This window comes from Hippoglossus hippoglossus, chromosome 17, assembly GCF_009819705.1.
Source record: "Hippoglossus hippoglossus isolate fHipHip1 chromosome 17, fHipHip1.pri, whole genome shotgun sequence".
Lineage (NCBI taxonomy): Eukaryota > Metazoa > Chordata > Actinopteri > Pleuronectiformes > Pleuronectidae > Hippoglossus > Hippoglossus hippoglossus.
In genome coordinates this window covers 20,979,451-21,006,724 of record NC_047167.1, presented here as the reverse complement: position 1 = coordinate 21,006,724, position 27,274 = coordinate 20,979,451, and the positions used below count along the sequence as shown (strand labels likewise).

General features: G+C 41.9%; 1 protein-coding gene across 2 annotated transcripts; it reads right to left on the bottom strand.

The window, feature by feature from the left end:
- Window positions 1–58: 58 nt before the first annotated feature.
- On the bottom strand, window positions 59–26,457 carry tesk2 (testis associated actin remodelling kinase 2). Of its 2 annotated transcripts, none has more exons than XM_034614670.1 (13): window positions 25,890–26,457; window positions 22,731–23,181; window positions 21,852–21,971; window positions 16,967–17,088; window positions 14,549–14,597; window positions 9,849–9,995; window positions 8,614–8,696; window positions 6,778–6,862; window positions 6,429–6,512; window positions 5,558–5,644; window positions 4,339–4,510; window positions 2,652–3,158; window positions 59–2,454 (listed from the first exon to the last, which is right to left on the bottom strand). In XM_034614670.1, exons 2-13 carry the CDS (start codon window positions 22,851–22,853, stop codon window positions 2,141–2,143), a joined length of 1,893 nt encoding a protein of 630 aa, XP_034470561.1. In that variant the 5' UTR covers window positions 22,854–23,181; window positions 25,890–26,457; the 3' UTR covers window positions 59–2,140. The 2 variants fall into 2 exon arrangements, with proteins under 2 accessions (XP_034470561.1, XP_034470562.1); XM_034614671.1 differs by having other exon boundaries at window positions 4,372–4,510; window positions 25,890–26,446.
- Between the last annotated feature and the right edge of the window lie 817 nt (window positions 26,458–27,274).

Genomic DNA, 27,274 nt, shown 5'->3' with positions numbered 1-27,274 from the left:
AAAGTTTTTTTCATCAAGTCAGACTGAAAAACAAAAAGAATCGAGAGACGAACACAAGTAAGACTCAGAGAAGCTTTGTTACTCGATCAGCAAAATAACATCTGGATCTGTATTCGTCGCGGCAGGCGACACAAACTTTTTACACAAATATACAAAGGTAAGACGTTAAAAAGTTGTTTTCCTTCTCATAAATATCAAATTAGATCTTTTTTTTTATCCTTTAAAACACTGAGATAAATGATCTGTTGCATAGAAAAGTAGTGAAAGGTCATTAAGTGGAGATCATCACGGTACAAGTGCGTTTTTAGTTCCTAGATCAGAATGTAACTAGAGAGGATCATTGACAAGAGCTGGAGCAGATCAACAGGAAGTCGTGTTTCACAAGTCAAAACTCATTTCATTACAGTCACTGAAAACATTCAGATCAACAGTTCTCATGTTAAATGAACCTTCCCCAAGGAGATTTTTTAATATCTGTTAAAGTTAAATAACGTTTTTAACCCTCAAACAGGAAGATGACATCAAAGCATCTTGTAGAAAATGTCGTGGGACCAGTTTCACAGTATCACTCGGCTTAAAGTAAAATATTCACTGAATTTTAAGGGAAAACTTGAACTTAGAATAAAATAAATTAGCTACTTATAATGTGTGATGGAGGAAACATTTTTCAGATGCTTGAATATGTTAAAGACATGATGGAATTAATCACTAATTTATCCACTGTTTTAGGACATTGGCAGTTTTTAGAGCTTTTATGTATGTAGTTAATATAATATAATATAATTTATATTTCTGCCTTCATGTTCATCTTGATCTATAAGTCTGACATGAGATTGATTTCCCACCTTAGAGCCTTGTTTCTATAAATTCAACCTTTTACTTTAAAGTGAGACTAAAGTGATTTTTGCAGAACAACGACCCTCTGTGGCCACAACAGGGAATTACAGCACAGAGGCACATTTTGACTTTTCATTTCTGACAGTTTTCTGAAGCGACTGGTTTTAACAACCACATTGTCAAGGGTAACCATTACATCATGGTCAAACCAGTCTGAGTAAGGCTGCGGTGGTTAAATCCCTGATTCTGTTGAAGTGAGTGACGGTTCATTTTATTGTTTATGAATCAAACTTAATTTGTAATAAGCAGATTCCTGCATTTCAAACGTTTTAACAGTCTTAAAGTTATTTTGGTGAAAAGTTATAATTTATAAAATTCATTAAATTACAAAAGAGGGAACTGTTTTGAAAACTCGCGGTGCATTCAAGTAAACTCAGACATTAGATCGGTGATTTGGCTTCAGAGCAGCATCATTAAATGTGATGCTCTTTTTATATTTCTGGATATCGTGTCTTGAAAACACGACTAACGGGTGTTTGACGTCTCCTGAACCTCACAAACTGACAACCACGACTTCACATAGATACCAAGCTGTTAAAAGACATTGAAACCACTGGTTGTGTTGAACGTATCGAATGAATCCAGCTCGACCTCGAGGAGAATTAGACTAAATGTGAATCGACTGCGTGAAATCCTGAAACCATTTCCCTCCCTGTTGCTGGGCAGAGTTTCCTTTGAATACGTAGAATAACAAAGATTATTTATAAATCATTTGACATTTTTAGACAGAATGTTTTGAATGAAAGAACATGTGGAAGGTTTTTAAAAACTCACACATACTCAACACGAGGGATCCGGTTCCCTCGTCACAGACAAGACGCCAAATATAATAAACTTTTAAGGAGAGAGAAAAATCGACATCGTCTCACAATAGTAAATATAAACAACCTTTAAAAAAAATAATCTCTATTCCGAGCGTCCACGGTGTCGATAGAAGCTTTTTCTGTGCCAACTGGAGACGGTCACACATTGTTCTGTCCAACCCGTGTGATAACAGCTTTGACAAATATTGATCTAAATCAGATGTGCTTGGATAAATTCACTTGAGAGATAAAATCAAGTGCTTTTGCTTTTCTCTTTGACGTTGTATTTTTCCATTAACTTGTGTCCGGTCTGTCCGTCTCAATGCTCGTCCACTTCCTCACAGTCACGAGTCAGAGTCCCCGAGCTCTCGTCCAAAGCTACCACATCCTCCTCCCCGCCACGTTCGTCCATGTGAGGGGGGGGTGTGGGTTTAAGTCTGTTACATTAAGCCGGCGTCTGTCCCTCTTCCTCGTTCATCCTCGTCCTCCACGCTGCAGGAGCAGTCCATTGCCTCTCCGGCGTCCCTCTCACTGCTGGGGACCATGGGAGACCAGCTCTCCCCGGACGTGTCCTCCTTGTGTCCCTCCGTCTTTCCCTCTACCTCTCCGTCCTCCTCCTCCTCCCCTCCTCCTCCTTTCTGCCCGCAGTAAGGCGGGATCTCGACCACCACGTATTTCTTCGCCCAGCCAAACACCAACGCTTTCTGCCGGACGTCGTTTCCAGTCAGGCCGGCATCAGACCTGGAGTTAGTCGCTGTGGGGGAGAAAAGAGAAAAGAGGGATAAGTTAAGTTTTTCACAACCAGATAATTCCATTTTCAAACATCATATTGTCCTGGAATAAGTTTAAAACTCTTTGAAAGTGTAATGTTCACAAAAAGCCCTTTTTTCTTTAAATTATAAATTCGTAAATGTCAAAATGCTTAAATGACGTGCACATCAAACGACTCACCTGGCAGCGTCGTGGACATCAGACCGGAGTTACAGGTGAGGGAACCGTTGTTATTGGAGCAAACAGCGGCGCCGACCTGGAAGACCTCGGAGCGCGGCAGCTGGGGCGACACCGGTAAGGAGTGACACTGTCTCCCTGGCAGCTGCAGCCAGTAGTAGGACCCGTCCTGCTGCGGGTTGCTGAACGCGCTCCCCGGAGGCGAGTGGAGGTCAAACACCAGCGAGAACACCGACTTGCTGGGCACGTCGTAAAACTTGATCTTGCCCCCGCACAGGTCCTCTCGGGCGGTGAACGGGTTGATCTTGCGGGCCTTGGAGGCGCGCTGCGTGATGGGGGGGTTGTAGTAAGGGTCCTGCACGTTGACCTTTCTCACTGCTTTGCAGGAGAAGATGTCCGATTGGCTGCGGCTGAGCCAGATGTTTCGCCGAGGACGGGGCGACTTCTGCGGGATTTTGTCGTCCTGGAAACCGAGAGGGTTCAGTCGCTTGAAGCCCTGGATTTTCTCGCCTTGAACAGAAAAGACAGAGAGTCATGTGATGTCCTTAAGGAAAGTGGACAAACTGCAAAGTGGAGCTCAGATTGAGGAGAAATAAGCATTTAGCCTTATATGTAATATAATGTAACCACTAGGGGTCATTGCAGGCTGAATCTTGCAGAGTACAAATCCCTCATTTTCACATGTTTTCTATGGAACAGGAGGAGATTATTATAACGTTGACTTTTCCTTTGAGCTTTGTAGGATTCAAACTCCTCATAAAATGAATGTAATATTAATGGTTATAATTATAAGTGCAGGAAAAAGTAATTAAAAGGTTGGATTGGAGTCTTTAATACTCCAGCGATTGTTCACTAAGATTTAGAAACAGAGTTTGTTCATATAAGCACATAAATAGTTGGAGCGGGGGGGGGTCAGAATAAGTTCATGACAGAACAACCGACAGCAGACGAGGAGTCAGATCCAATCCACGTTTTCCAAACAATAACAGCTTGATAAGGGAATCGTTCTTGTGTCAACAGACTCAGACTGTGTGTCGTGTTGTGTTAACGTCATCGTGATCTACAACACAACACCTGGTGAAAGAAACAACACGTTTGTCACCAGTGTAAATCACTCCTGCGTCCTGTGACGTCACGTGTTGTCCTGAGCACACGGAGCTGCTTGGCTCCTCTAAACAAAAACATTACTGCCTCCTGGCTCCGTGATGGTCAGACATGCAGGCGTCAGAACCAAATTAGAAATGAAACCTGGGCCTGTGTGGATCAAGTATCTCCAAATAGGAACGTGGACTCAGTCTAGTTTTTCTCTTTAAGGAAAGATGAGGTTTATATTATCAGCAAACAAGGAAACTGGACCCCACACTCATTCTTTGAAGTGTTGGATCACAGACACTGTTTGTTACTGAGTGACTGGACGAAAGTAGAATCAACTCTGTAAGAGGAACGGGAGAGGAAAGAGGTTTCTGTCAGTCTCACCACTGACTGATAACAAATGAAATACTGACTAGCTCACTTGCAGTTTTGACCGCATTAGAGAGCAAGCTGAGTCTGTACGCAGTGGTAAAGAGGGTGAAAGGGTAGAGAACCCATGAGAGGTGAAGGTTTCTGTCGTCTGTTCCCTTCCCACCACTTTCCTATTACAGGACTTTACCAGCATCCTCTTGTAAACACTTCTACTGAGTGCACATACTGTGTGGTTTGGACAGCGGTGCAGGGCTGATACCTTTAGGAATTGTCTTCTTGTCGTTGTCTCCGCTGAGCGAGACACACTCGTGCTCCATCTCTTCGACTTTGAGGCGAGCAACAATCTCCTCCAGGTGCCTGACGTTGTCGGGGAAGCAGGGGCGGAGTTTAGGGTCCATCTGCACATAAGGAATAAGAGGTTTATACATGGTCACATATATAATAGAGACAAGCTGCAGACAGGCTTAAAGAACCAATGGAAAATATAGAGAAAAATGTGTCTAAAAGATGAGGACACGCAGCTAATTAGGACGTGAAGACGGATCGTAATGAGATCCTAGAAAGAAAATGTAAAACTGATAAGAGAATTAAATTAAATTAAATTCACAAGACTTGGATGGAAGATAAAGAGAACGACAACAGCAACAGAGCAGACAAGGATGAGAAGAGATGGACGGAGCCAACACAGGCTCAATCCGCAGGCTGCGCCAAAAACTTTAATACTCTCCTCACGGGTGGTTTGTAATTATATTAAGAAAAAAAAATAAAAATCACAATTCCAAGTCGAAGGATAATAAAATGACGTGAGCGAAGCTGAATAAATCTTGTGAGAAACACATATTTGATACGGTTTGACTGAATATTCCCCCCCCCCCGTTTCATTAGCTAATCAATTTCACAACAAATTAACGTATGAGAGTTGTGAAAAGCCGAGTCTGCCGAGTAACTGATCCAGCTTTTGGAGAATAGAGGCCGACCCCCTGGGTAGTGAGCTAAATCTGATTAATCACATAATCAGATTGTCCCTCTATTTCTGAATGAAGGAATAAAAAAGTTACTTAAGAAATTAAAAAAGGGTAAAATCCTAGAAACAGGGTTTCCACTTGGGCAAATGTTTTTCATTAACACCTGTGCCTCCTCCATGTTAGTGTATGGGACATGGACCAAATTAAAAAGTCCAAATAAGTGTTAAATACATTTTCTCAAAGATGGTTTCTGTCATTTTAGATATTTTTTATCAAACTGGAATTTGTTCCTGAGCAATTTTTTCTGTCAAGTTTGGTTTTAAATAGATATTTGATGTTGGAAACAAGGTGAATCGTCGTGATTGACAGCTGCCACTGGCTCTGGCTGACGTCATCGGCACAAGATTGTGTTTGAGTTCGTATCCAGGACATTTTGGCTTCATTTCTGGGCCGACAGACTGGAGAGCGTGTTAGACTCACATTGCAGCAGTTGAATGCCAGCTGGAGGAAATCAGGCGGACAGTCTCCGACCATGTGCTGGAACGTGTGGTAGTCCAGGCCAAAGTTCTGGTTGGGAGGGAGCGACGGAGACAGTATCAAAGTTACAACAGGAAACTCGTATTTATAACTCGGACAAAAAGGATAAAAGAGGACGGACGGAGCTTCATCAGAAGTTGGACACGGCGCTGCTCTCGTGCCAAAGCCAGCTTCATATCAGACTAATCCCTCTGACATGATCCTGCTGACTGCCAAGTGGACTATCAAGGACTAATAACCAAAGACTCATTTCTGAGCTTGGATTCGCACATAAGCCCGGTTAAAGGCACAATCCTCAGGGCCACGCTGGGGATGATCCTATTTAACAGTTATCATTCTTTTGAGTTCTACGTGGCAGGCAGGGGATCCCAAATTAGACAATCTATTATCAGTGTGTGTGTGTGCATGATTTCATAATAAGGAAATGCAGATCTCAGCAGCTTGCATTTTTATCTTTTAGAGGAAAGTTCAAGTCTATATTTACTTAAGTTTGCAAAAAATATAGCAACTTGTGAGGTATTATTTCCCATATGAAAAAGATAAACCTCTGTGTCACACTGAGATCTGCGTAAGGATGAGGTACAGTGAATGAACGACTTCTAAATATTTAAAAGGTCAGTTTGAATGCACTCAACAAACACTCAAACACTCCTCACGTGTTCGTCACGTGAACGTTACGCAGTGTAAACAGGGTGAGAATTATGAGATACAGAGACGGATCAACCTGTTTACAAAGCAAACATACACACAGATGTATGTCAGAGAGTTTATGGGATGGTTACAGGGCGACAATGAGGCGAGGGGAGCAGTCTACCTCTGTGCGGGGCAGGAAGTCAGGGTCGGCCTGGATCCTTGCAATGATCTCACACAGGACGATTCCATAGGAGAAAACATCGGCCTGGAAATAGAGACACACAGAAATGAGCAGAATTCTTTAGTTTAGTAAGTTTGTACAACATACAACAATAATTCTTTCCTTCCTTCGTCCCAACTTTTTGTAAACAAAGCAAATGATGATTTGGGGGGGATGACTTCTGGGATCCAATTTTCCTCGATGTTTCTTTAAATGAAATCAAACTGTAACGTAATCTTATTTGAGTTTATTTTCGACACCATCGGTATTAACTGTTGCAAAGGTCAGAGTTCAAGGTGGGTAACTTTACCTTCTCATTGTAGGGTTCATCTCTCAACACCTCGGGAGCCATCCAGAAAGGAGAGCCGACAACAGAGAGCTTCTCTACTTCAGCCCTGAACCCAACACACATAACACAGGATGTCAGATTACAGGCAACAGGACTCTGTGTTCCCCGGTTGAATTATAAAAATAAAACCAAAGTGCACACAGTGTCTCTGGCGTGAAGAAAAGTCGAAGCATCAAATTTTGTGTGTAAATATGTCGAGCTGGCGACAAGTTGGTTTGAAATAATCCTCCTCTGACCCAGTGCAGCTCCAGGAAGAAAACCCTGACCTCCCCCCGTCCGTGTTGTGTGTAAATGAAAGATGTGGAGCAGCAGGAAGAAAAAAAGACTTTCAATTACCCGCCTGCTTTTACATCTGTGTCGAGGTGTTAGCACTTAATAAAAAGGCCGGTTTGAGTGAATTTCTCCAGGCTGCCTTCGTGTTGTTAATACGAACAACATGACAGATAAACCAAACAAGGGCAAACATGCAAATATATAAAAACTAAGCTGACTCTACAGAGGCCTTTTTTTTTTCTTCAGCACAAAATTACCCCCTCATGCTGTGTTTACCCTCTAGTTAACACGTAATTGCAGTTTTGAATCGCACCAGGTTGGGAATGATGCTACCTTTTCTTAAGAGCAGTTTTTCAAAAATATGTTTTACTCTGTAATCTTTTCAGCTCAGCAAGTTTGTAGCTCTGTTTAAATGTGGATTGGGTGACATCAGATAAGAGTTTGCATCTCAAACCCTTGAAGATGTGTTGTTTCCTGACAAACCACAACTTCTACCTTAATGAAAATAGTCGTATACACATGCAAAGAGATACAAGACTCCTTCTGTGTGTTCCTGCAGCATTACAAACTAAAACCCTGCACTGAGAGTATCCTCCTGTCATCAACACACTAAAGCAGAGAATGTAATCTGTGCAGCCTGCTGTTAAAGTCTGACCCATGTGTTAATAAAAAGCCCTGTGCCTGGTATGAGGAGGAGGGGAAATTCACTTAAGTTGTAAACAGCTACAACAGCGAAACCAGAAAGGTATAAAAATCTAAAGTGATCACAAGCCGGAATAAATATTTTGACCTGACCTTTTGTATATTTAATCATAAGTAGAATGGAATTTTAGAAACAAAATTACTCACATCTTACTTAACAATATAACAAAGTACTGGAGCAATCATGCAGCCCTCAGAGCCGTGTGCAGCATCTTTGTTTTCAGGCTACAAAAGTGGGCATAAGACTTTGTTGATGAAGCCTGGTGAAGCTGCAATAATCAATTTGTGACCACTGGCAACTGGGGAGCAGGAAAAAAAAAAAAAAAACATCACAACAACCTAACAATTACACACAGCTACCACCAGTTGATAATTAAATTGTTTTTGCTAAAACACTAACACACAACTGCCAAGTTACAATTTGATGAGACGTAGCATTTATTCTGAGTCATGTGTTATCTGACCTCCAATGTTCACACTATGGGTAAAATAACTGGGGCGTGCACAACACTCACTAACTGTGTGTATGCTGTTTTGGTGATTGTTGTTTTAGTTTGGTGTTTTTCTGGAAATGGCCGCCTGCGATGGACAAGAACAGCTGTGATGTAACCACACAAGTAAAAGCTGGGAGCCAAAAGAGATCGTGGAGCAACATCAAGCTGGAGAGGAGTGATAATTCCCCACAGATTCAACACAGTAGAGTAACTTCCTTTCCTTTACATGGTCTTTAGATTCAATGCTTATATCAAAAACTATTGACGGAGCCAGTAATTAGGTAGGAAGGCAGGTAGAATGGAACTGGTAGGTAGAAATACTCCTTACAGAGTAGTGGGGATCTTTTCCGCCAGGCCAAAGTCTCCAACCACTGCTGTGTAGCTGCTGTCATCACATTTGATCAGGCAGTTCTGTGAATACAGAAAAACAACTTTATCAACACCTTCATTGAGGAAGTTGCAACACAGAGGGATTCAAAAACCTTTTTCTGTCTTAACAATATCAGTCAAACATCCACTTCCTCTATGAACCTGAACCCTTGATATTAGTTTACTGAGCATTGTTTGTTCCCTGTACCTCAACAAACCAGCAGGACCTGTCGATATGCATTTCTCTAAAGTTTAGACTCTTCCTCTTTCTTATAAAAGGAACCGTTTGTTAATCTTCTGCTTCCACTTGTTGCAATGGTTACAGATATTATACAAGCAATGCTGAGATGTTACTGTACAAAAACAGTGCGGACATTATTTGCACAACCTTGCATGACATCACAGTTAATAAAATGATATGTGGCAGCCACATATTCTATAGTGCATGTTAATACTCTATATACTTTGTATAGTTTATAGAGTTTATTTATAAATATCTCTCTCTCTATGTCCCCGAGCAAGTACCTAATTCCTGGGTATTTCTAAAAACTTCTTATAACTACTTTATAATGGGAGAGTATATCAAATAACACACTATAAATAGATTGTAGTCTCTAAAACAGTTGGAAGGTGTTTGGAATGAGTAACTAGCATCAAATGAATATGAAATATTAATGAATAAAAAACTGTTTCTCTGCTCACCGACTTTCAGGACAGAAGTATGAGTCATAACCAAATACACTTTGCATTCATTTGAGGAACTATAATCTAGAAAAGACTATGACATCATCCCCCCCCCCTGTGTACTAACTATATCTTTCCAGTGAAAGATTATGCTTTTAGACGCACCTTTGTTTTATTCTGAAGAAGAGCACCTTCAATCTTAGACTGGAAATAAATATGTGTTTACAGCCGAGTGCACACTGTCCCTGTTCCCTGACACTTCTGTGCCAACATGGCTCCGGGTCAAGTTGGAAAACTAGAAGCCGCCTGGTAGAGATTATCACATCCGTGTTTTTTACAGAGAGGTTAACAGGTCTATGACTCAAAGAGCAAGCAAATGTGTCAAAGAGACGAATATCAATATAATGATATCATCTCAAATCCAAGTCTGACAGACAGAGGCTGCTCCATTATCCTGGGACCATCTACAGTTTCTCCTCTTAATGACCAATTAGCCTGTGTGCAGCTAACCTTGGAGGTGAGGTCCCGGTGGAATATGCCTTTGAAGTGCAGGTAGGACAGACCGCTGGCGATATCACTGGCCAGCTTCACCCGGGTCGGCCAACTCAGGTGCGTGTTGCTCTCGAGCAGCTGCTCCAGGTTTCCACCATTGATGTACTGTAGCAGAGGAAGATACACACACACATGCACTGTTAATGTTATTGCAAAACTGAAGCACTTCACAAACAAAGGTCCAGACGGTGCTTCAAGTTGAGGATATGTACAATTTCCAATAAAAATGGTGATGTCATTAGTATGTGAGAACACAAATTTCAAAGTCAGTTGCTCCACACAATTTCCAGAACTTTTCCTGACAGCCAAATGGTAACATGTCTAGATAATGTCCAAGTTAGCCCATGGGAGAACACAGGGGGAGAACCCAGGGGGAGAACCCAGGGGGAGAACACAGGGGGAGAACCCGGGGGGGGGGGGGGGGGGGGGGGGGGGGGGGGGGGAGGAGACCCAGGGGGAGAATGCATGGTAATGACGTTTCTAGCCTGGAAAAATACAAATATGCAAAGATGAAAAAGAGGTGACATTCATTTAGAATGTCCGAATGCTTGCAGTATTGTTGTCAACACAAAAATAAACGTTACGGCTCAGTCAGTAGCTTCTTCTCCCACCATTTTTTATGTAAAAACACTTCTTTCCACTGCGGAATTTACACGTCATGTCGTGCCTCTTGCATGTTCTACCCATTCACCTTGCCTGAATGTGCCTCTTGTTGTGAATGCGTCAGAACCCTGACATTTCCTGGAGTTCCTCTCTAAAACAGCATGCGTGTCAAACAATACTGACATTATATGTCCCTGAGCCCAGGAATTGCATGGTTATACTCTGAAACTCACCATGTTCCTGTTTAGCTGCGTATGTATCAGTGAGCTGGGGATATGCCAAGTTAAAATTTGGTTTGTTTAATCTCAGTTAGTGAGGCAGCTCTGAGAGAGAGTCGCCCACCAGCAAAGAGGGTAAATCAGCTCAGTGGGCTTTAAGTGTCCAGGGGTCCTTGGCTGTGCCTGTCAGCTTTGATCCAGAAGAACTTGTCTGACCTTGCTGCTTGCATGCTAACACACAGACACACTAATCCCATGTCACACATCACAGACAACAGTGGTTAACTCGAGAGAGCCAGAGATGGTCTGGTTTAGCCGTGGTTATTGGTAAAACCGACCGGCACGGAATTGGGACAAAGGGGGTCGATGGTGAGGGGAGGAGGTCTCGCCTTCTTCACACGATTTGATGAACTGGGATTTGTGGTCAGATTAATTCTACTTTTCTGATAATCTCAACAAATTACTACAATGTGGAGCTATGTCTGGATGGGTCTTGAAAAGATGAAACCTGACCGAGCTGTGTGACGACAACAAAACAAAGCTAGCTTCACATGCAAAGTCTCATCTTATCTCTAGACAACGTGAATATTATTATGTAAATATCACATGTGCTGTGACAGTTCGTCTTCCAAAGAAGTCGAACTGTCTGATCAACATCCAAAGATAAAGACTGGTGAGTTTGTGTTCTAGAATTCCTCTGCAATTGGTATTGAAAATAAAAAGAATCAGAAATTGGAATAAAAAACACCGTCGATGAGATCTCAGGATATTTAGTAAAGAAAATTAGCTTTGCCAAACATGTTCAACTCAGAGAGGTCGAAACCTTATACTGACAGTTTGTTACAGCTCAAATAAAAATGTAAACAATTGCAAATCTCACATGATAAACTATGTAGTGAACCCTAATGAAGACAATACGATAATCTGTAATCTACATTCTGCATCATTTAATCCTGGAACTGTTTTCCTGCACAAACATGCATCAATTTTCCATCTGAAATAATGATGTTAGTAGCTTTTCTAAGTTAATTCTAAATCCCAATCAACCATTAAGAGGTAAGAGTCCATTACAGCTTGTAGAGGATCATCAGAAAATAGTTAATACATATATTTTGAAATGAAATAAAGAGATACGACCATGTTTAAATATCTAAACACTGTGTGCAAAAGTCAACAGAGTTCAACATCTGTTGTCTGCTGGCTGGGCTTTGGGAGGAGAAGGACACAATTGGGGGAAACTCCACTGGAGACAATTAAAACTAATCCAACATCCTTCCTTGATCATCTAATTTAATATCTCGGGGCTGATTGTATTCTCACACTGGCAGATTACGCAGCGAGCGCAGCATGTGCCGATTCAAAATGCCACTCCCGTGGTTTAGCGGAAGAGTGAACCTGCTGTGTCAACTTAAAGTAACTGAACGGGAGTAAAGTCTCGTTCGAAAAAAAAGCCTCTTATACGGGCATGGCATTTTCCCCCTGGACTTTGCTTTATCCTATTCCTGGAGGTACTGACATGCTGCAGTAATTACTTGACAGAGCACATGTTTGAACCATGTAAGTGCCTCGCCATGATCATGTATAATGCTGAGGAAATGAAAAACACACGGCTGGTCCCATCTGTTGTGGAAATCTCTCTGCCTCACTATCTGCGTTTCAGGTTTTGAAAACCCTGGAAAGACTCAAACAAAAGAATCTTTGTTTGCTGCTGGGAGCAGCTTCAAACACCAGTGCAAACCTGCCATGGGTCGTGACTCCCCATTCGCCCGGGTTATAATTGCTGTAGCGTTTCCTATAAGGTGCATTAAATTGAGATTCAGCAGAAACGGAACAAGGACAACGCTAAATTATTCTCTGTATCTTCCAGAGGCTTCAAGGGTCCGTGCTCACATGAAGATGGTAATCCAGTGGGCTCTCTATGTGTGGCAGCATTTCTAGAATACATCATAACATGGCTCAAAGACTGGTGCATCCTTTGACAAGTTTGTTATCTATTGCACAACGTGTAAACCATTAAGTGTTATCGTCAATATAAACTATAAACGGAAGATATATACTGTGCACATTATGCCCGCCTGCTGTGAGAGGTTTTGGACAAATGTTCGGTGTTACAAAACGAATAACCGCTGCTGTACTGAATATCAAAAGTCAGAGACGTTCATTTACAATCAGTGGAATCTGTTAAGTTTTTACAAGCAACATACTTCAAACAGTTTGCAGGGGTTTGTGTTGTTCTGTGTGTCTGTGTGTGTGTGTGTGTGTGTGTGTGTGTGTGTGTGTGTGTGTGTGTGTGTGTGTGTGTGTGTGTGTGTGTGTGTGTGTGTGTGTGTGTGCGTGTTTCTTGGGCCGTGCAGTAACTTCATTCTCTGTTTCCTCTGAGCCCGGCCTCATAGTGGGGGTCAGGTAACAAAACAGCATGGGCCTGCTACCAGGGTCAGAGCATTCACTTATAGGTCCTGACACGACACAACAGGATCTGTTTACCCTGCAGCATGAAAACACGACCAACCGCAGTGTGCACGTATATTTATGTGCGTGTCTTACAATGGATTCACGTTGCAATTAGCGCGCGGCAACAAATATACGCGTTTAAGTGAATTTCTTACAATGACACTGCAGAAAGTTGGTGTTTGTCGTTGTTGGCAAAGCTACAATGAGCACATTCACTGTGGAGCCCAACAGTGTAATCATGTACACATGTGTGTTGCCTTGAAGACCAGTGCTCAACAGTGTGGTCTTTCTTCTCCGTGGGATGAATCGTGTGTTTTGTGCCATTCGTCCACATTCACGTGTATTTGATTGCATGTGTTCTCAAATAACATGCGTGTTTATAGAGATGCATATCGAGACACTGGTTGAAGTGTATGTTTGTGTGCATCTGGGATGAATGCATGTTTTTGTGTAGTTTATGTGTGTTTACAATGACCACAGGATTTGTCTGCATGTGGCAAAAACATCTAACTACTACATCATTCCTGAATAAAGCAGATATTTGTGCATCAAGCAGCAGTGAATGAAATTAGAGCTACAACTAAGAATGTTTTTTACAGGACAGTTGTTTACTTTATTAATAATTTGGTCCATGAGGCAAATAATCTAAAATACCCATCTCCATCTTTCCAGAGCCCAAGGTGACATTTGAACACAAATTCAAACGATACATAGCTAATGTTTCTGGGTGTAAATTCAAGAATATTTGTAGATTTGTCAGAGTGCATCTACTTCCCAATGTTTTAGAGTGTTTTTAAGTAATGAAGAAGCTGAAAAGAATCAACCTTTAAATTCAGTTTCACCCTTATTTCTCCTCCACATCAAAAGGAATAAGGCCAGACTTTTTAATAACTATCAGTATCACTCCTTCTCTCCTTCCCATGCACAGACACACAAAGAAACACTTATAAACGTACAAAGGATAATTATAGGCTGTGTGCGACCTGAAAGTATTGCTCACTGTAACCGTAATGGTTTGTGCTGTCACATTAAGCGTCTCTGGAGAATTTTATTAGCAGCCTGTACTCTGCAGTCCCTCTGTCTCTCTCATGCAGACATACTAAGTGATATGTACACACCAGAACATTCAGTTTTATTACAGACTCGCGTGTTACCGTGTTCTGCTCATGGTTGAAAATAGTAGGAACGTGTATAAACACAGATGGGAAATTTGCAGGGCTCATATTTGCAGGTAAACACAAGTACTGGAACATACTGGAAGTACTGGAACATATTTTAAGCATCAAATCAGTATCACTTTACATTCGACAGACACTTTGATCTCACACATCACAGAGGCTTTAATGTGTGTGTGTGTGTGTTTGTGTGTCTGTGTGTGTGACCTACCTCCGTCAGAGCGTGAAGCTGGCCCTCATGGACACACACTCCCTTGAACCTGCAAACACACAAAAGACATTCAAAATGAAGGTGTTGTTAAATTCTACAGGATATTTTTGGGGGATTTGAATAGAATGAATGAAATCAGCAGATGGAGACTGACACACAGACGCATCTGAGGATATAAACAAATCATAAAACACAACAGAAAGACAAAAAATCTAAAAACTAAATAGTAAATTAAAAAAACACAGCGATAAAAAAGCTAGAACACATTTTGTCAGTATTTGCTTCCAGTTTAAAAGCTAGACCGGGCGGTCGTCCAATCACTAACGAGCCTTGCTGATAAGAGTTACCTTCCTTTTCTGTTAGAAGTTAATTCTGTTGTGTTTTTTGACTTGTGTTTTTTTATTTGCCACGCTGATTATCCCCTTAGGGCCACTGTACCATAGGGTCATTTAGATTCAATTAAAGCAGAAATCTCAAATCCTAACTCGTGTGTGGCCTTCTCTGCTGGTAGCAAACAAAGAAAGCAGGAAGAATGGTTAAGAAAAATGTAAAATTCCAGCGGGCGAGACCAGGCAAGTCGTAGCGGAGTGTCTGTAGAGAGAAGGATAATAACAGCTCAGTTGCTTCATCTGCATTCCATCCATTTCTCCCTCCACCTTGCCTATCAATTTATACATTCTTAATAAAACACACAACCTCTTCCTCCCTGCTCTGCATTTGTTTGTGTTTCTCTACCACTGTTGAATTGGAGGTCGCTCTGTCTTCACGCCATTAACCGTTAGAGAAAATGGTTTTAACAATTTTCATGAGCCCCGAGAGGCCACAACCAACCAACGTAAAAACCAAGTGTTTGTGCAGAGAAACAAATAAAACCAACTTTGCTCACAAGCAGCACCGAAGGCCTCATAAATCCGGAGGCAATGAAAAGGTCAACTTTATGGGTCGTTGTTAGATTTGAGCTAACAATGACCCCCTCAGTGCCTGCTTGTTAACACACAGACAGACACACAATCCAGCAGGCCTGCTCAACAAAGATGGCATTGTAAAGAACACCGTGCATGTGTGCGTCTGTGCAAAATGATACACACACACACACACATACACAGATATTTATGCATGTATGTGCATGCTGGTAAACACACACACTCTCCCACCAAGGAGCTCAGAGAAGAATGTGAATCTGACAGGAAGCCAAAACCACACTATTTGCTTTATACACAGTAAAAACACAATAACAAAAGGAAAATAAACCAATAAAGTCACAGGACAACAAGGTAATTTTTCATAGATAGAAAAAGTGCTAAAGTTAAGTTCCCTTCAAGATCATCCATGTTCAGCATCGCTATTAAAAGCTGCTTTAAGCTGCTGCTAGCTGATTGCTTCCTCAATATTTCTGAGACTTACTGGGTTTGTATTTTTCAAGGATGTCAAAAATATATTCTGGCCCAAGGCTGTTGCGGATCTCCAGGCCTTCAAATCATTAATAAGTAATTAAGTAACACAAAAGTCCGTTCAGATTAACCTCTGACCGACAACATACGTTGACAGTGTAATAAAAGAGTTCAGAGAAAGACCAAAGAAATTCCTTCCAACCATTCGTTGTGCATATTACTGCTCTCAAAAGGCTTTTTCATACAGAAAGGAGAAAGGCATGGTTGTGGAAAATAGAGTAACTACACAATACTAGTAATCACACACTTACTCTATTACACAAAAACAAGTCTGACCAAATATTAGACTGTCTGTGCTTTGGCTATTGATGTGGAAAAATCAATATCAGCTCTGTATGCTGCATGAAGTCTCATCTTCACTTGGTTATGAAAAGATGGTTTAAAGAACTTCAGGACCATAGAGGCAGGTGTGAGCTGCTCCCACACTATCATACTGTGTCCATTTTTGTCCAATCAATAATTCAACATGAGGGTTCAAAAGCCTTGTCCCGTTCCTTAGTGATAGAGGGGGGCTCTCCTCGCCTTTTTGCCTCCAGGCGTCTGCTGCAGCCCTAACAGGAGCTGGCAGTTCAGAAAATCAATCGTTAATAGGCTCTGTGTTTGACACAGTTTCTACACAGCCCCAGAGGAAACAGGTCACAACCACAGACTCATGAAGTTACACGCTGAAGTTTGGTAAAAGCAGACGCACTGTGTTAGTAGTTCCTGAGCGACATTGACTCTCATTAAGTCTAAGTGAATTTAGGAAAGTGAGATTATTACAAGTTATTCAGGGCATCTTATATCTTATGAATGTCTTATGATGCATAATGAACCTTTTGCATTTGGATGCTATGTGATAATGCAATTATTGCCTTGAATGAGAAAGTGGAAAATGATCACATTATTTCTCTTGCCTTGTTTTATAAGCTGCATTAATATGGCCGGTGTCTGATCGTTGTGAGCGATACTTTGTTCAGTTACTAACCTGAGTATGTTTGGATGTGAAAGTCGGTTCATTAGCTGAACTTCTCTCAACATGTTCGCTCTGTTGCTGCTGATCTTGTTCATCTTCAGAGCCATGACTTGGTCTGAGGCTCGATGACGTACCTGTGAAACAGTCAAATTATGTCAGACGTTAACATGCTGTAAATACAAAGGGTTAAATCACAATATTTGAACTATACTTATAGAAACTTAATTTGGCTGGCTACAGAGACAGGGATTGAAAACGTGACCATTTCATTAGTCTATAAATGAAAACTCTTCATCAGACTTTTCGACCTGGGTCACTATGGGTGCATGCAGAGAGACACAGAAGAGGAAGTCAGCACATAGCAGAGAAGTGAAATGAGGTCACTGACCACCCATGACTGTTAATGTCAGTCCAAAGCTGCACGATCAATTTTGTATTATTGTGCATTGGGATTTTGGTTTCCACCTTTGTTAGATAATGGGGTCAGCTGGGGTCATGGCATAAAGACAGCACTGAAATCCTTCCTAATGACGGACAGTCTTAATGGTCCTGTGTAGACGTGCATGGGGGGGGGCAAAAATACATACAAAAACAAACTTTTACATCCTGTCTGAGTAAGAACAAGCAGCGTTAGAGGGATAAATAAATTATAGGGTCTTAATTTGGAGTAATTCACAGACAGTGGAATTACCGTACCAAAAATAACCAAAGTCCATTTCATTGAGTGAAAAGCCTCCAAAAGAGCAATTAGCACATTTAATCTCTGAACTGAAGCAATGGTTTAAAAACATGTTCTGTTAAAAACCGAGAGTCCCACATGGAGACATTTTTATTCTCTGTGTCACCTCAGTCTTTGTAAATAGAAAGATGACCTTCACACTTCAGGTTTCAGACATGCCACAGTGCAGTACATAAATTACCAAGTATTTCAAGTTCTTCTGAACACGCTCATGTATCATGCAAATAGGAAATATCAACCTGCAAACCACAGTGACTGAGCTGCTCAACTGCAGACTGAGCTACCGACACTTGCTTACTCATTTCCTGACGGCAGAAACACACATTTAGATCACAATGTAGGTGTCAGTAGTTTAAAGGCTTCACTGGTGCTCCTGTGGGTGTACAGTGGTTTCCAAAAGGTTTAACTGGTCTCAGAGGTTTGAGCCTTCAGCAGCAACAACACAATTCAGACACGATCAAGAGCTCCAGACAAGGAATGGAGAACTGGGAATCATACAAAACAAAAATGCAGGACTCAAAATGCGTACGTGGGCGTACCAGACAATTTCTCAACAACAACAATCACCGTTTCCTGCTCTGGGAATACGTGACTTACGTGACTTACGTGCCTGCGTTGCCACTTGAAAAGTCGCTCTATCATATGCAACATAGGAAAAGCAACGGAACCACAAGGAGGTTTGGCAATGCATGACATCACCCCGAAGTGAAAGGGCAGAATTTCTGTGTGTGTGCTGCGTCAAGTATGAGAACAACAACAACGTGACCATTCTAAACCACACCAGACATTATACATTAGAGGTTTCCGTACTGCACATATGCCCTAATAATGTGCTTAGCGTTTGAAAACAGATATGACGACATACGATAAATAATATATCATTTGACAAAAGTAATGGCAGGTGACAATTATGACTCTGATAATCCTGTAAACTACTGATACCAAAGAGACAGTTGTAATGGAAATGATATTCTTCACAAACGTCTTCTTCTACTACCCTCTGACCTAGATTGACTAACTGCTGAATTGCTGTGACTGAGCAGAAAATGTGATGAATGTGATTTTACTTCACACACAGAAAGTCACCCCATGCCTAAAGACAGGATACGATAAGCATTAGCTCAGAATCAGATTATATGTGACTCAACCAGCAAGAATAAAACACTGATGTCTCCTCTTTTTAAGCTTGAACCTGTTTAAAATGGCCATTGACTCCTCTAGAGCAGAAACTGAAGAGTGGACTTTGCTCTTTATTCAACGGAAATTACCAACACATTGTCAATCATACACACTATAACAGTGGCTCTTTGACCATCTTCCATCACCACCGCCACCAAACACTGGTGATACACTGGTGACACACTGGTGAACAGTATCACTTCCAGCAGAGGCTAAATCAATATGGATTACATAGGAGGGAGAGTCAGGGAAATATACTGCTGGACAGAATTGCAGGAGTGTAAAATAAAAAAAAACTCTTGATATAGAGTAAAATTACCCCTAATATCTACAGTATATATAAATATGTATATATAAGGCTGATGCAGTCTGTTTCTGTTTAGGGAAGCTCTCTGTCTGCTCCTCTCTCCATCTCATACATACGGACACAGAAATCTCTCTGTTCTGTTCAAGTTCAAAGCGAGGGGGCCTGTCTGTAAGAGCCGACAGGCTCCACCACAGGACAGCAGAAACAACAGATGGCCACTCCTCTGAAGGCCTCCTCCCCCACATCCGTCTATCCTCCTCCACACCCCCCCTCCCCTATTCCTCACTCTTCACATCCCCCCATCTGAATTCATTCCTGATCCCCCCCCCTCTTTCTCCTCCTCGCTGTGGCCTCCAACAAACCCTGCCATCCTCAATCCTCATCTTCTCCAGTAGTAGTAGTGGTGGTAGTGGTGGTGTTGTTTCTCTCCCATCTTCCTCTGCTGCCAGCCCACTCGTGCATGCTCTGCTCTGGTCTTTTCACCCCTGCACTTTTCCTAGTTTACTTGTCCCTACTTGTCCCCTTCATAAGAACTCCTCTACAGCCCCTGTCTGCCCCCATCCCTTACATTCAGAAAACCCCTGAAGCCTCCACTCAACCCCCCCCATTTCCATCCCTTTCCACAGCTCTCCACCATCAGAAGCCTTTTCTCCTCCTCCTCCTCTTGGCCTCCACCTTTATCACTATCACTGACAAGAGGCTGAGGTGGTAAGGTGGCAGCATTCATGCAGGGAGCTGGGAGATTCTCAGTGCTGCTGCTTTTAAATTCCAATGTGAATCAATTAACACTGATAATAACCTCTTACAGCATCACATTCTTATCATCATCATTATACTGCAGACGATATGTGGTAGACAGCCTCTATTTAAATACCTTTTCACTCCGTCATCAACAAAATATTTGAGCTGAAATGAAGTTGTATGTATTGAACCACGCTGTAAATGAGGATATCAATAATAGAAGCTGCGGGCTGTTGTTTGTTTGTGCTGTTCTGTTCTTTCATCACTCATATGAATAAGCTCCTGTGTTTCCACAGCCCACAATGGGGGGGTGTTTTTTTGACAGCTGGCATACCCAGAGAACAATGGGTGACACTATAATGTAGTATGGGCTTGATATAGCTAATAAAAGTCAATTAATATATAACTTCATCTGCAAACGCATGGACCTTTGATGTCTGCCACCCTCTAACCAGATGCACAACACTCAATAGTAGCTGCCAGACACGATCAACAGCCACATCAATAAGCTCCAGCCCCAACTTAGCCTGAAAGAGAGACACAGTGGAAACTGAATGTCGCACCAGTTCACCAATCAAATCCACTGTTAGCTAAGGTCGTACTGAAAATTCCAATACGAACAGAGAGCCTGAAATACTGGAAAACTCACATGAATCAAAATATAATCTGATACAACAAATAATGTGGCATTAAAATGAGCCTGGTTTAATGTCAGTCAAAACCTTCAAGGCCAGTGTTCTAAGTACTCAGTTTCCATTCATCTAACCACGAGCTCTTAACCATGCATTTGAAGTTTATTCTGTGAATTCACCCTTTACTTAATAAGAAGTCAGTGGTGTTCACCCAAATTTATAGAGAAAAGTTCTAAACAAACACACCAAAGCAGGTCACAACAAGTTACAACCATCCAACGTTAATAAAATGCCACGAGTCTATCAAGGTCATGATAATTAATTGCATCCCAGTGTAGCTCACCTCCTTTCTGAACTTCAGACTAGAGTCCAACCAACTCTACAAGTAGTATATATGTGTGTGTGTGTGTGTGTGTGTGTGTGTGTGTGTGTGTGTGTGTGTGTGTGTGTGTGTGTGTGTGTGTGTGTAACTTAATTGTCAGTAACTGTAAATAACAATAAAACAATACACATTTTATGTTAAATGTAAACATAAATGCAAATATGTCTATTCTGTAAAATACAAAACTTCATATTGGCACAAACATAAAAGCCGATACATCAGTCTGCCTCCAATTACAAATGAAACTGAGCCATGTTAACATTGCACACTGCCATGGTGGCTTTGATAATACAACTACCAACAACTAGATAAGGAAATTTAATTTTCTCTGCTGATGGATGCTGATGAAGAGGGATTAATTTAGCAAAGCCAAACTAATAGCAGTAAATGTGCTTGTGTGACTCCCGTTCACATGTCTGCAGGGGGAGGGGAAGTACCAGGGTTAACAACCCCGTATTTAATTGATGTCTTTGAACGGATCTGAGTCTAACTTGACCTAAAAATGTCCACGACACATTCATGAGTGAAGACCAAGCTCCCTCGGAAACAATCAGTCTTCGACCCACCGAGCACATCAACTTGACAAGTCAAATCAAACAGAAAAGGACTGGGCGTCAGTTGCTTCACTCAAAAATGCCATTTATCTTTGAGAGCCACACTCAACAAGTTCCCCTTATTTCTGATAATGACCAGTGCACAACATGCACAGCACACGAGCCTCACTTTCCTCATCACCAAGGGAAAAAGCCATCGATCATGTAGTTAGATGAGTCTGTCTGATCTATACACATAGAGCCATTGAAACAGACAGAGGAGGAAGTCAAAGTCAAAGACAGCCCTGAGCACAGCCCTCAAAGAAGGGAGAAAAAAGGATAAGTGGAAATAAGAGAACAAGTAATAACTGATCTCAACCCCACCTTGAAGACATCAGAGAAGAATCCAGAGCCAATCCACTCACAGGTGAAGTCATCAAGGCGTGTGAGACAGGAGAAGGCGCTGATCAGAGCCCTGTAGGACGATGGCCACACCCTGCCCACCTGCAGAAGATATGAACAGACTGGTGAAAACAGGTCAAATGGGTGATTTATCTGACAGCGCAGTAATATGCTCCAAGCCCTCGGCTATAATTTGCTTGTTTGCGTGGGAAAATGAGATAAAGGCCACATTATCTGTCTGCCTCCAAGTGGGACATGAACTAAATATAAAAGAGTGATTTAAACCAGGATACGTCAGATGTTCTCAGTCTCTACTCTTCACAGACAGAAATAAGCACAGAGTGAAACAAGTAAATACAGGAGACCCAAACACACTGAGCTAAAAGGGAGCTACATTCATTTTTGTGTCGTAAGGCAACTCAGTGATTCTGTGGGAACACAGATTCCAGTATGTGTCAATACCAAAACAGACAAATCCCTTGTTGAACCATCCCTGTTCACTAGTAAATTGATGCTATTATTGGCACAGAGGATCCACAAATGAAAAGCAAATGAGTAAAATGGTTGATGGGAGCAACATGGATAACATGAACCACAAACTAACTGGACTGAATTTTAATTTAAACGTGTCTCCTGATTGTCAAAAAGAACTGGCCCATAAAGACTGGAACAGACTCATGGCCTGATCAATTCAAATTGTTATCCTCAGTGTGTATCAGAATTCTTCTTCAAACAAATGTAATCCATTATCAATACTTGGCTGAACTCTTTAAACCTGCATAAACCCAGTATAATGGGTATATGTATAACCCAGTATGCCCTGCACCAGTGAAATGAAATGTGTAAAAAACAAGGACTGACCTGTGGAGGCGGGCCCATGCCCATCTCACAGACCCCTGCCCCTCCGATACTGTCCCTGTCCTCGGTGAGGCGTTCAGGTCGTGTTGGGAACCCAGCAATGGAATTGCGTTTATTCCGGTCCATGGTGATGTAACGGATGGTGATACCAGTGAGGGTAATATGAGCCTTCCTCTGTAATGTACCCACATGACAAGAGGACTGGGTTGCTTTAATGGTGCCGAGGATTCCACGGCAGCACAGGATCTACTCAGTTTGTGTCCTGGGCGGAAATATGTCACACACATAGACTTCGGCTTGGGATTTTGTTTTAGGGCACCCCCCCGGTGACAAACTCGGGCTGGGTCCAAGATGATTCCTACTGGTCCAGTTCCTCACTGCTTGTAACTGAAGAGTCCACTGGGATGAGAGGGACTTCACATTTTTGACAGATGTATAGAAAGTCCTTGGAGACCTGGAGAAAATGAAAAAAGGGTTTTCATTGATTTGAGTCAATGTAAAGTAGCAGTGTGGGATGTTGTAAAAACAAAAGCTGCCACGCTGCTCTCTCATTAAAGGTTAAGATATTTAAAACTGTTTTTGTAGACTGGGTCTTGCATTAGGATGGATATGACAAGCCACTATTGCTCAACAGGGCCAAATATAATGGCTGTAATAAGGGCTGATTGTCCAATTATGGGAGATTAGCCAAGGAATAGCTCAGGTCCCGGACCTTTCTGCCATCCAAAACAAATTCAGCAGGGTACAAAGGGGAACAGGAGAGGAAGTCTGTGGCTAAAGGTCTTGTAAACAATGTGGCTTTCATATCCAACGTTTAAGAATATTTGAGGTCGGAGGGGACATTTTTTGACTGATGTAACATGTCGAGTCTGGTTATAAATATTTATTTTCAAATACTCTAGAGAGAGACAGAAAGGTAGATTAAACTAGACTTGACAAACACATTTATTCTTCCTACGATACGAACAGACAATCTCCCAACAACATCAACGAACGGCTTATGAAGAACAGTGTATGTGATTAATTAATCAACTAATTGCCCCCCAGGACTAAGCATCTACACAATAGAATAGAATAATAGATGATGTAGACCGAGTGAAGCGAGATGACATTTTACAAAGTAAAACCCAGACGACCAGCAGGTAGTAAAGACAACTGCATGAATAATACATATCTATAAAGCAGAGTTCACGCTACTGCTTTTAAAACTACAAAACCTTTCATCGTGTACTTGTGTTGATTTCTGTCCACACACAGCATCAATCTATTTCACTCATATTTATCAGATTATAACTGCCTTGGTAAGTTAAATGTGCTCCAGTGAATCAGAAGGATTTGTGGCAAAAAGTGAGAAAGGTGCTGATTTAAGATGAATATATCAAAGAGGTCCATTTTAACCCGAAGCAGAGAATAACAAATGTCCGAGTCTGGCCCAGATGAGGGCTGATAAGATCAGATCCTAAAAACAACATTGAGATGACACAGCCAGATTCTGCTTTGGTTCCGTTAGCATAACATGACAGACACTTGTTACAAGTTACTGTAGATCTCCTGGACAACTTCTGAGATCATTCTCTGTCCCGGCAACATCCTTAAAAGGCTTTTTTTTATCCTCCTCTTGCTTTTTTCTCTCCAATGACACTTCATTTTTCTGCTTTGCTGAAATGGTACGGCAAAGCTGAAAGTGCCTGTGCCAAGAATAATACAAGCCACAAGTACCAGGCCAAAGCTTTCCTATCTAATTTAAGTAGCTTTTCCGATCCAAGAGCGGGAGCAGAGACAAGCTTTTCATCTTCGTATATATTTGTATCTGGGTTGACGAGAAGAGGTCAGCATGTAAAACTCACCCTTGATTCAACACTACAAGCTCCAGTACCCACACACCCACAACAGTGGTCCAAGCAGCTGATGCTGACTAAACACAAACATCCTACACTTGAATTTCAGTCATGCAAATGCTAAGAAACTGCGTTATTCTACTAACTGTGGGTGGCTTCATTTCGGAAAGATCCTCCCAGTCTAAAGCAGCACGCTGACCACCGAAAAGAATTTTACACCCACTTGTGCAGTAAACATGAATCACAAGGAACTTTGGCCACACACTGTATAAAAAAAAACATAGTCCTGTAATATTCTGCAGCATGTTAATCCTCATTTAACTTTGCTCGTGGAAATCTGGATTTAGATAAGGAAAGAAAATACAGACAAGTTCTACTAAAGTTCGTTGCTATATTCGTGTCCAAACCATACCGTGTTGCCTACACATTCAAAGGGGCCTGCATTTAAACCACCGCACTAAAGAGGCTATGCTTGGAAAAGGGGTGGAATTTTTTTTTTTTTTTAAAGGCGGCCCTTTTTTTTCTGGGGTCTGTAAAATGTGGTTTGTTGCTACTCCGAAACAGATGGGACATCTCTGAAGCAGCTTCAGGCCAAATGTTTTAACAGTAGTTTGGGAGCCTGAACACTATCCAGCTGTGTCCCAGTGGATTACAGGCTAATAGAGGACGTCGGCAATAAATCAAAACTTAAAGTGATGTTTTAATGACAAGTCCAGCGTGTGTCTCTGAAGTGCAAGAGGTATTGAATGACAGCAGGGGGGATGTGTTTGAGAGGCAATGATTTGTTCGTGTGAGGATGTACACAATGAGGGAACAACACAGATCTATTCTGAGTATTTTTAAATATACAGTGTGTGTGTTTATAAGTCACATTTAAAAAGCTCAAAACTATAATCAGGACACATTCCTGCAGTTTAAATCCTCTATTAAGACTTTCATCCTGTCAGCTCGCCAAGTATCAGAGCAAGGTCACGGTCAATAAAAAAAACGAATAGCAGCATCTTATCTGACCAGATAATCTTAAACCTGGGGAACTTCCATGATATGTGAGCCTCTGCATACCTGTCATTCTTCAAGGGTTTAAACAAGTAATGAGCGAGTCCGCGGGGGCCGTGGAAAGGAAAACTGGAAAACCCACGGACAGCTAATGAGTCAGTGGAGCTTCACAGCAGACGTGTTAAGTGGAGGTGGTTTGGTGAAGAGCTGGAGGAGAAGAGCTGGAGGAGAAGAGCTGGAGGTGAAGAGCTGGAGGTGAAGAGCTAACCCAGAAGAAGCAGCAGCAGCCAGTGTTAGCTTTCGTGGGGTTAAAGTTTAGCCGACGTACCTGGTGTGGTTCCCGGGAGATGTTCGTAAGAGCAGTGGAGCTCCATGGCTTCGCCTCCACGGAACAAAACAACGACCCGAGAAGCAGAACGCTAACACGGCAACAACAAAAACAAACAACAAAAACAACAACAACAAACTTTAGTCACGCAGTTAGCTCGGTGGCTAAAGCTGTTTTGCTAGTTTGTCAACACACGACTCGGGCTAACGTCCACAGAAGGTCGCGAGAAGTTTTCAGTCGTCGCGACGGTTTTGGGGGAAAAAAAACAAAAGTCCACATTGGTGAGGAAGAGCCCGGATCCTCGGGGGTGAAGTTCGGGGGTTGTGTGTTGTTCGAGTCCCCCTCGTGTCCCCGGAGGAGTAAAGTCCGGTGTTCGCTGCCCTCTCGTCCCCGGGGTGTGCGTGTTTCTGACGCTGGTTTCTGTTTGACAGCTCCTCCGTCGCCCCTCCGCTACTCCCCGCTGACCCCGCCCCACGTTCTGAGCGACGCGACAAGCGGACCAATGAGCGCGCAGCTTCCCGAGGACCTGCTCGTGGAACCGTTTTTTTTTTTTACAAAATAAAAACACACGTGCTAAATAGATGTAAATGCACATATTTCTACATGATTTGTTTCGTATAAAGGTCAATGTAGTCTTTGACCACCGAAACACAGTAACATGAGGTCATTGTGACATTTGACCTTTGACCTCCAGGCACCGGAATCTAATCAGTTCATCTTTGAGTCCAAGTGAAAGTTTGCACCAAATTTGCAGACATTCCCTGAAACTGATCTGAACATATCACCTTCAAGAAAAACATAAACATATCTTCTTAAACCACCGTGACCTTTGACCTTTGACATTTGGCTATCAAAATCAAGCGAGTTAATTCTTGAGTCCAAGTGACTGTTGAGTCCATTTACAAATGTCAAAGGATTCCTTGATGGCTTTCCAGAGATATCACCTTCACAAGTCCATGTGAATATTTCTGACTAATTTGAGGAAATTCCGTCGAGGCATTCTTGAGATATGGCGTCCACAGGAATGGGACGGACGGACAACCGCTGTCGCCAGCACGGCGGCATAACAATATGAAACAAATGCCAAAACCCGTCCTCAGTGATTTTCTATCTGATTATCCTAAAATCCCCAAACAACAAATTATTTAACAATTATTACTTTGTTGTGAATTTCAGTTCAAATGAGAGATACAGCGGATAGTTCAGAAAAAGAGAACAGAGATAATTAAATCATCAATATTGATTTTTAATTTGTTTTAAAGATCTAATTCAAGTTTGTTTATAAGGCACTTCTACAAAAGCAGTTCAAAGTGAATTTTCAGGACAGTCACGTAAGTGAAGCAAAGTAGAGACAAGCAGCAGAAACAATGCAAACAGACAAAGTA

Excerpts from the sequence above, each read along its gene's own strand:
- tesk2 (XM_034614670.1), bottom strand. The coding sequence starts at position 22,853 with ATGGACCGGAATAAACGCAATTCCATTGCTGGGTTCCCAACACGACCT. Across the intron at positions 14,598-16,966 it reads TCACATCCAAACATACTCAG|GTTCAAGGGAGTGTGTGTCC; the intron begins GTTAGTAACTGA and ends GTGTGTTTGCAG. Across the intron at positions 8,697-9,848 it reads ACCGGGACCTCACCTCCAAG|AACTGCCTGATCAAATGTGA; the intron begins GTTAGCTGCACA and ends CTGTATTCACAG.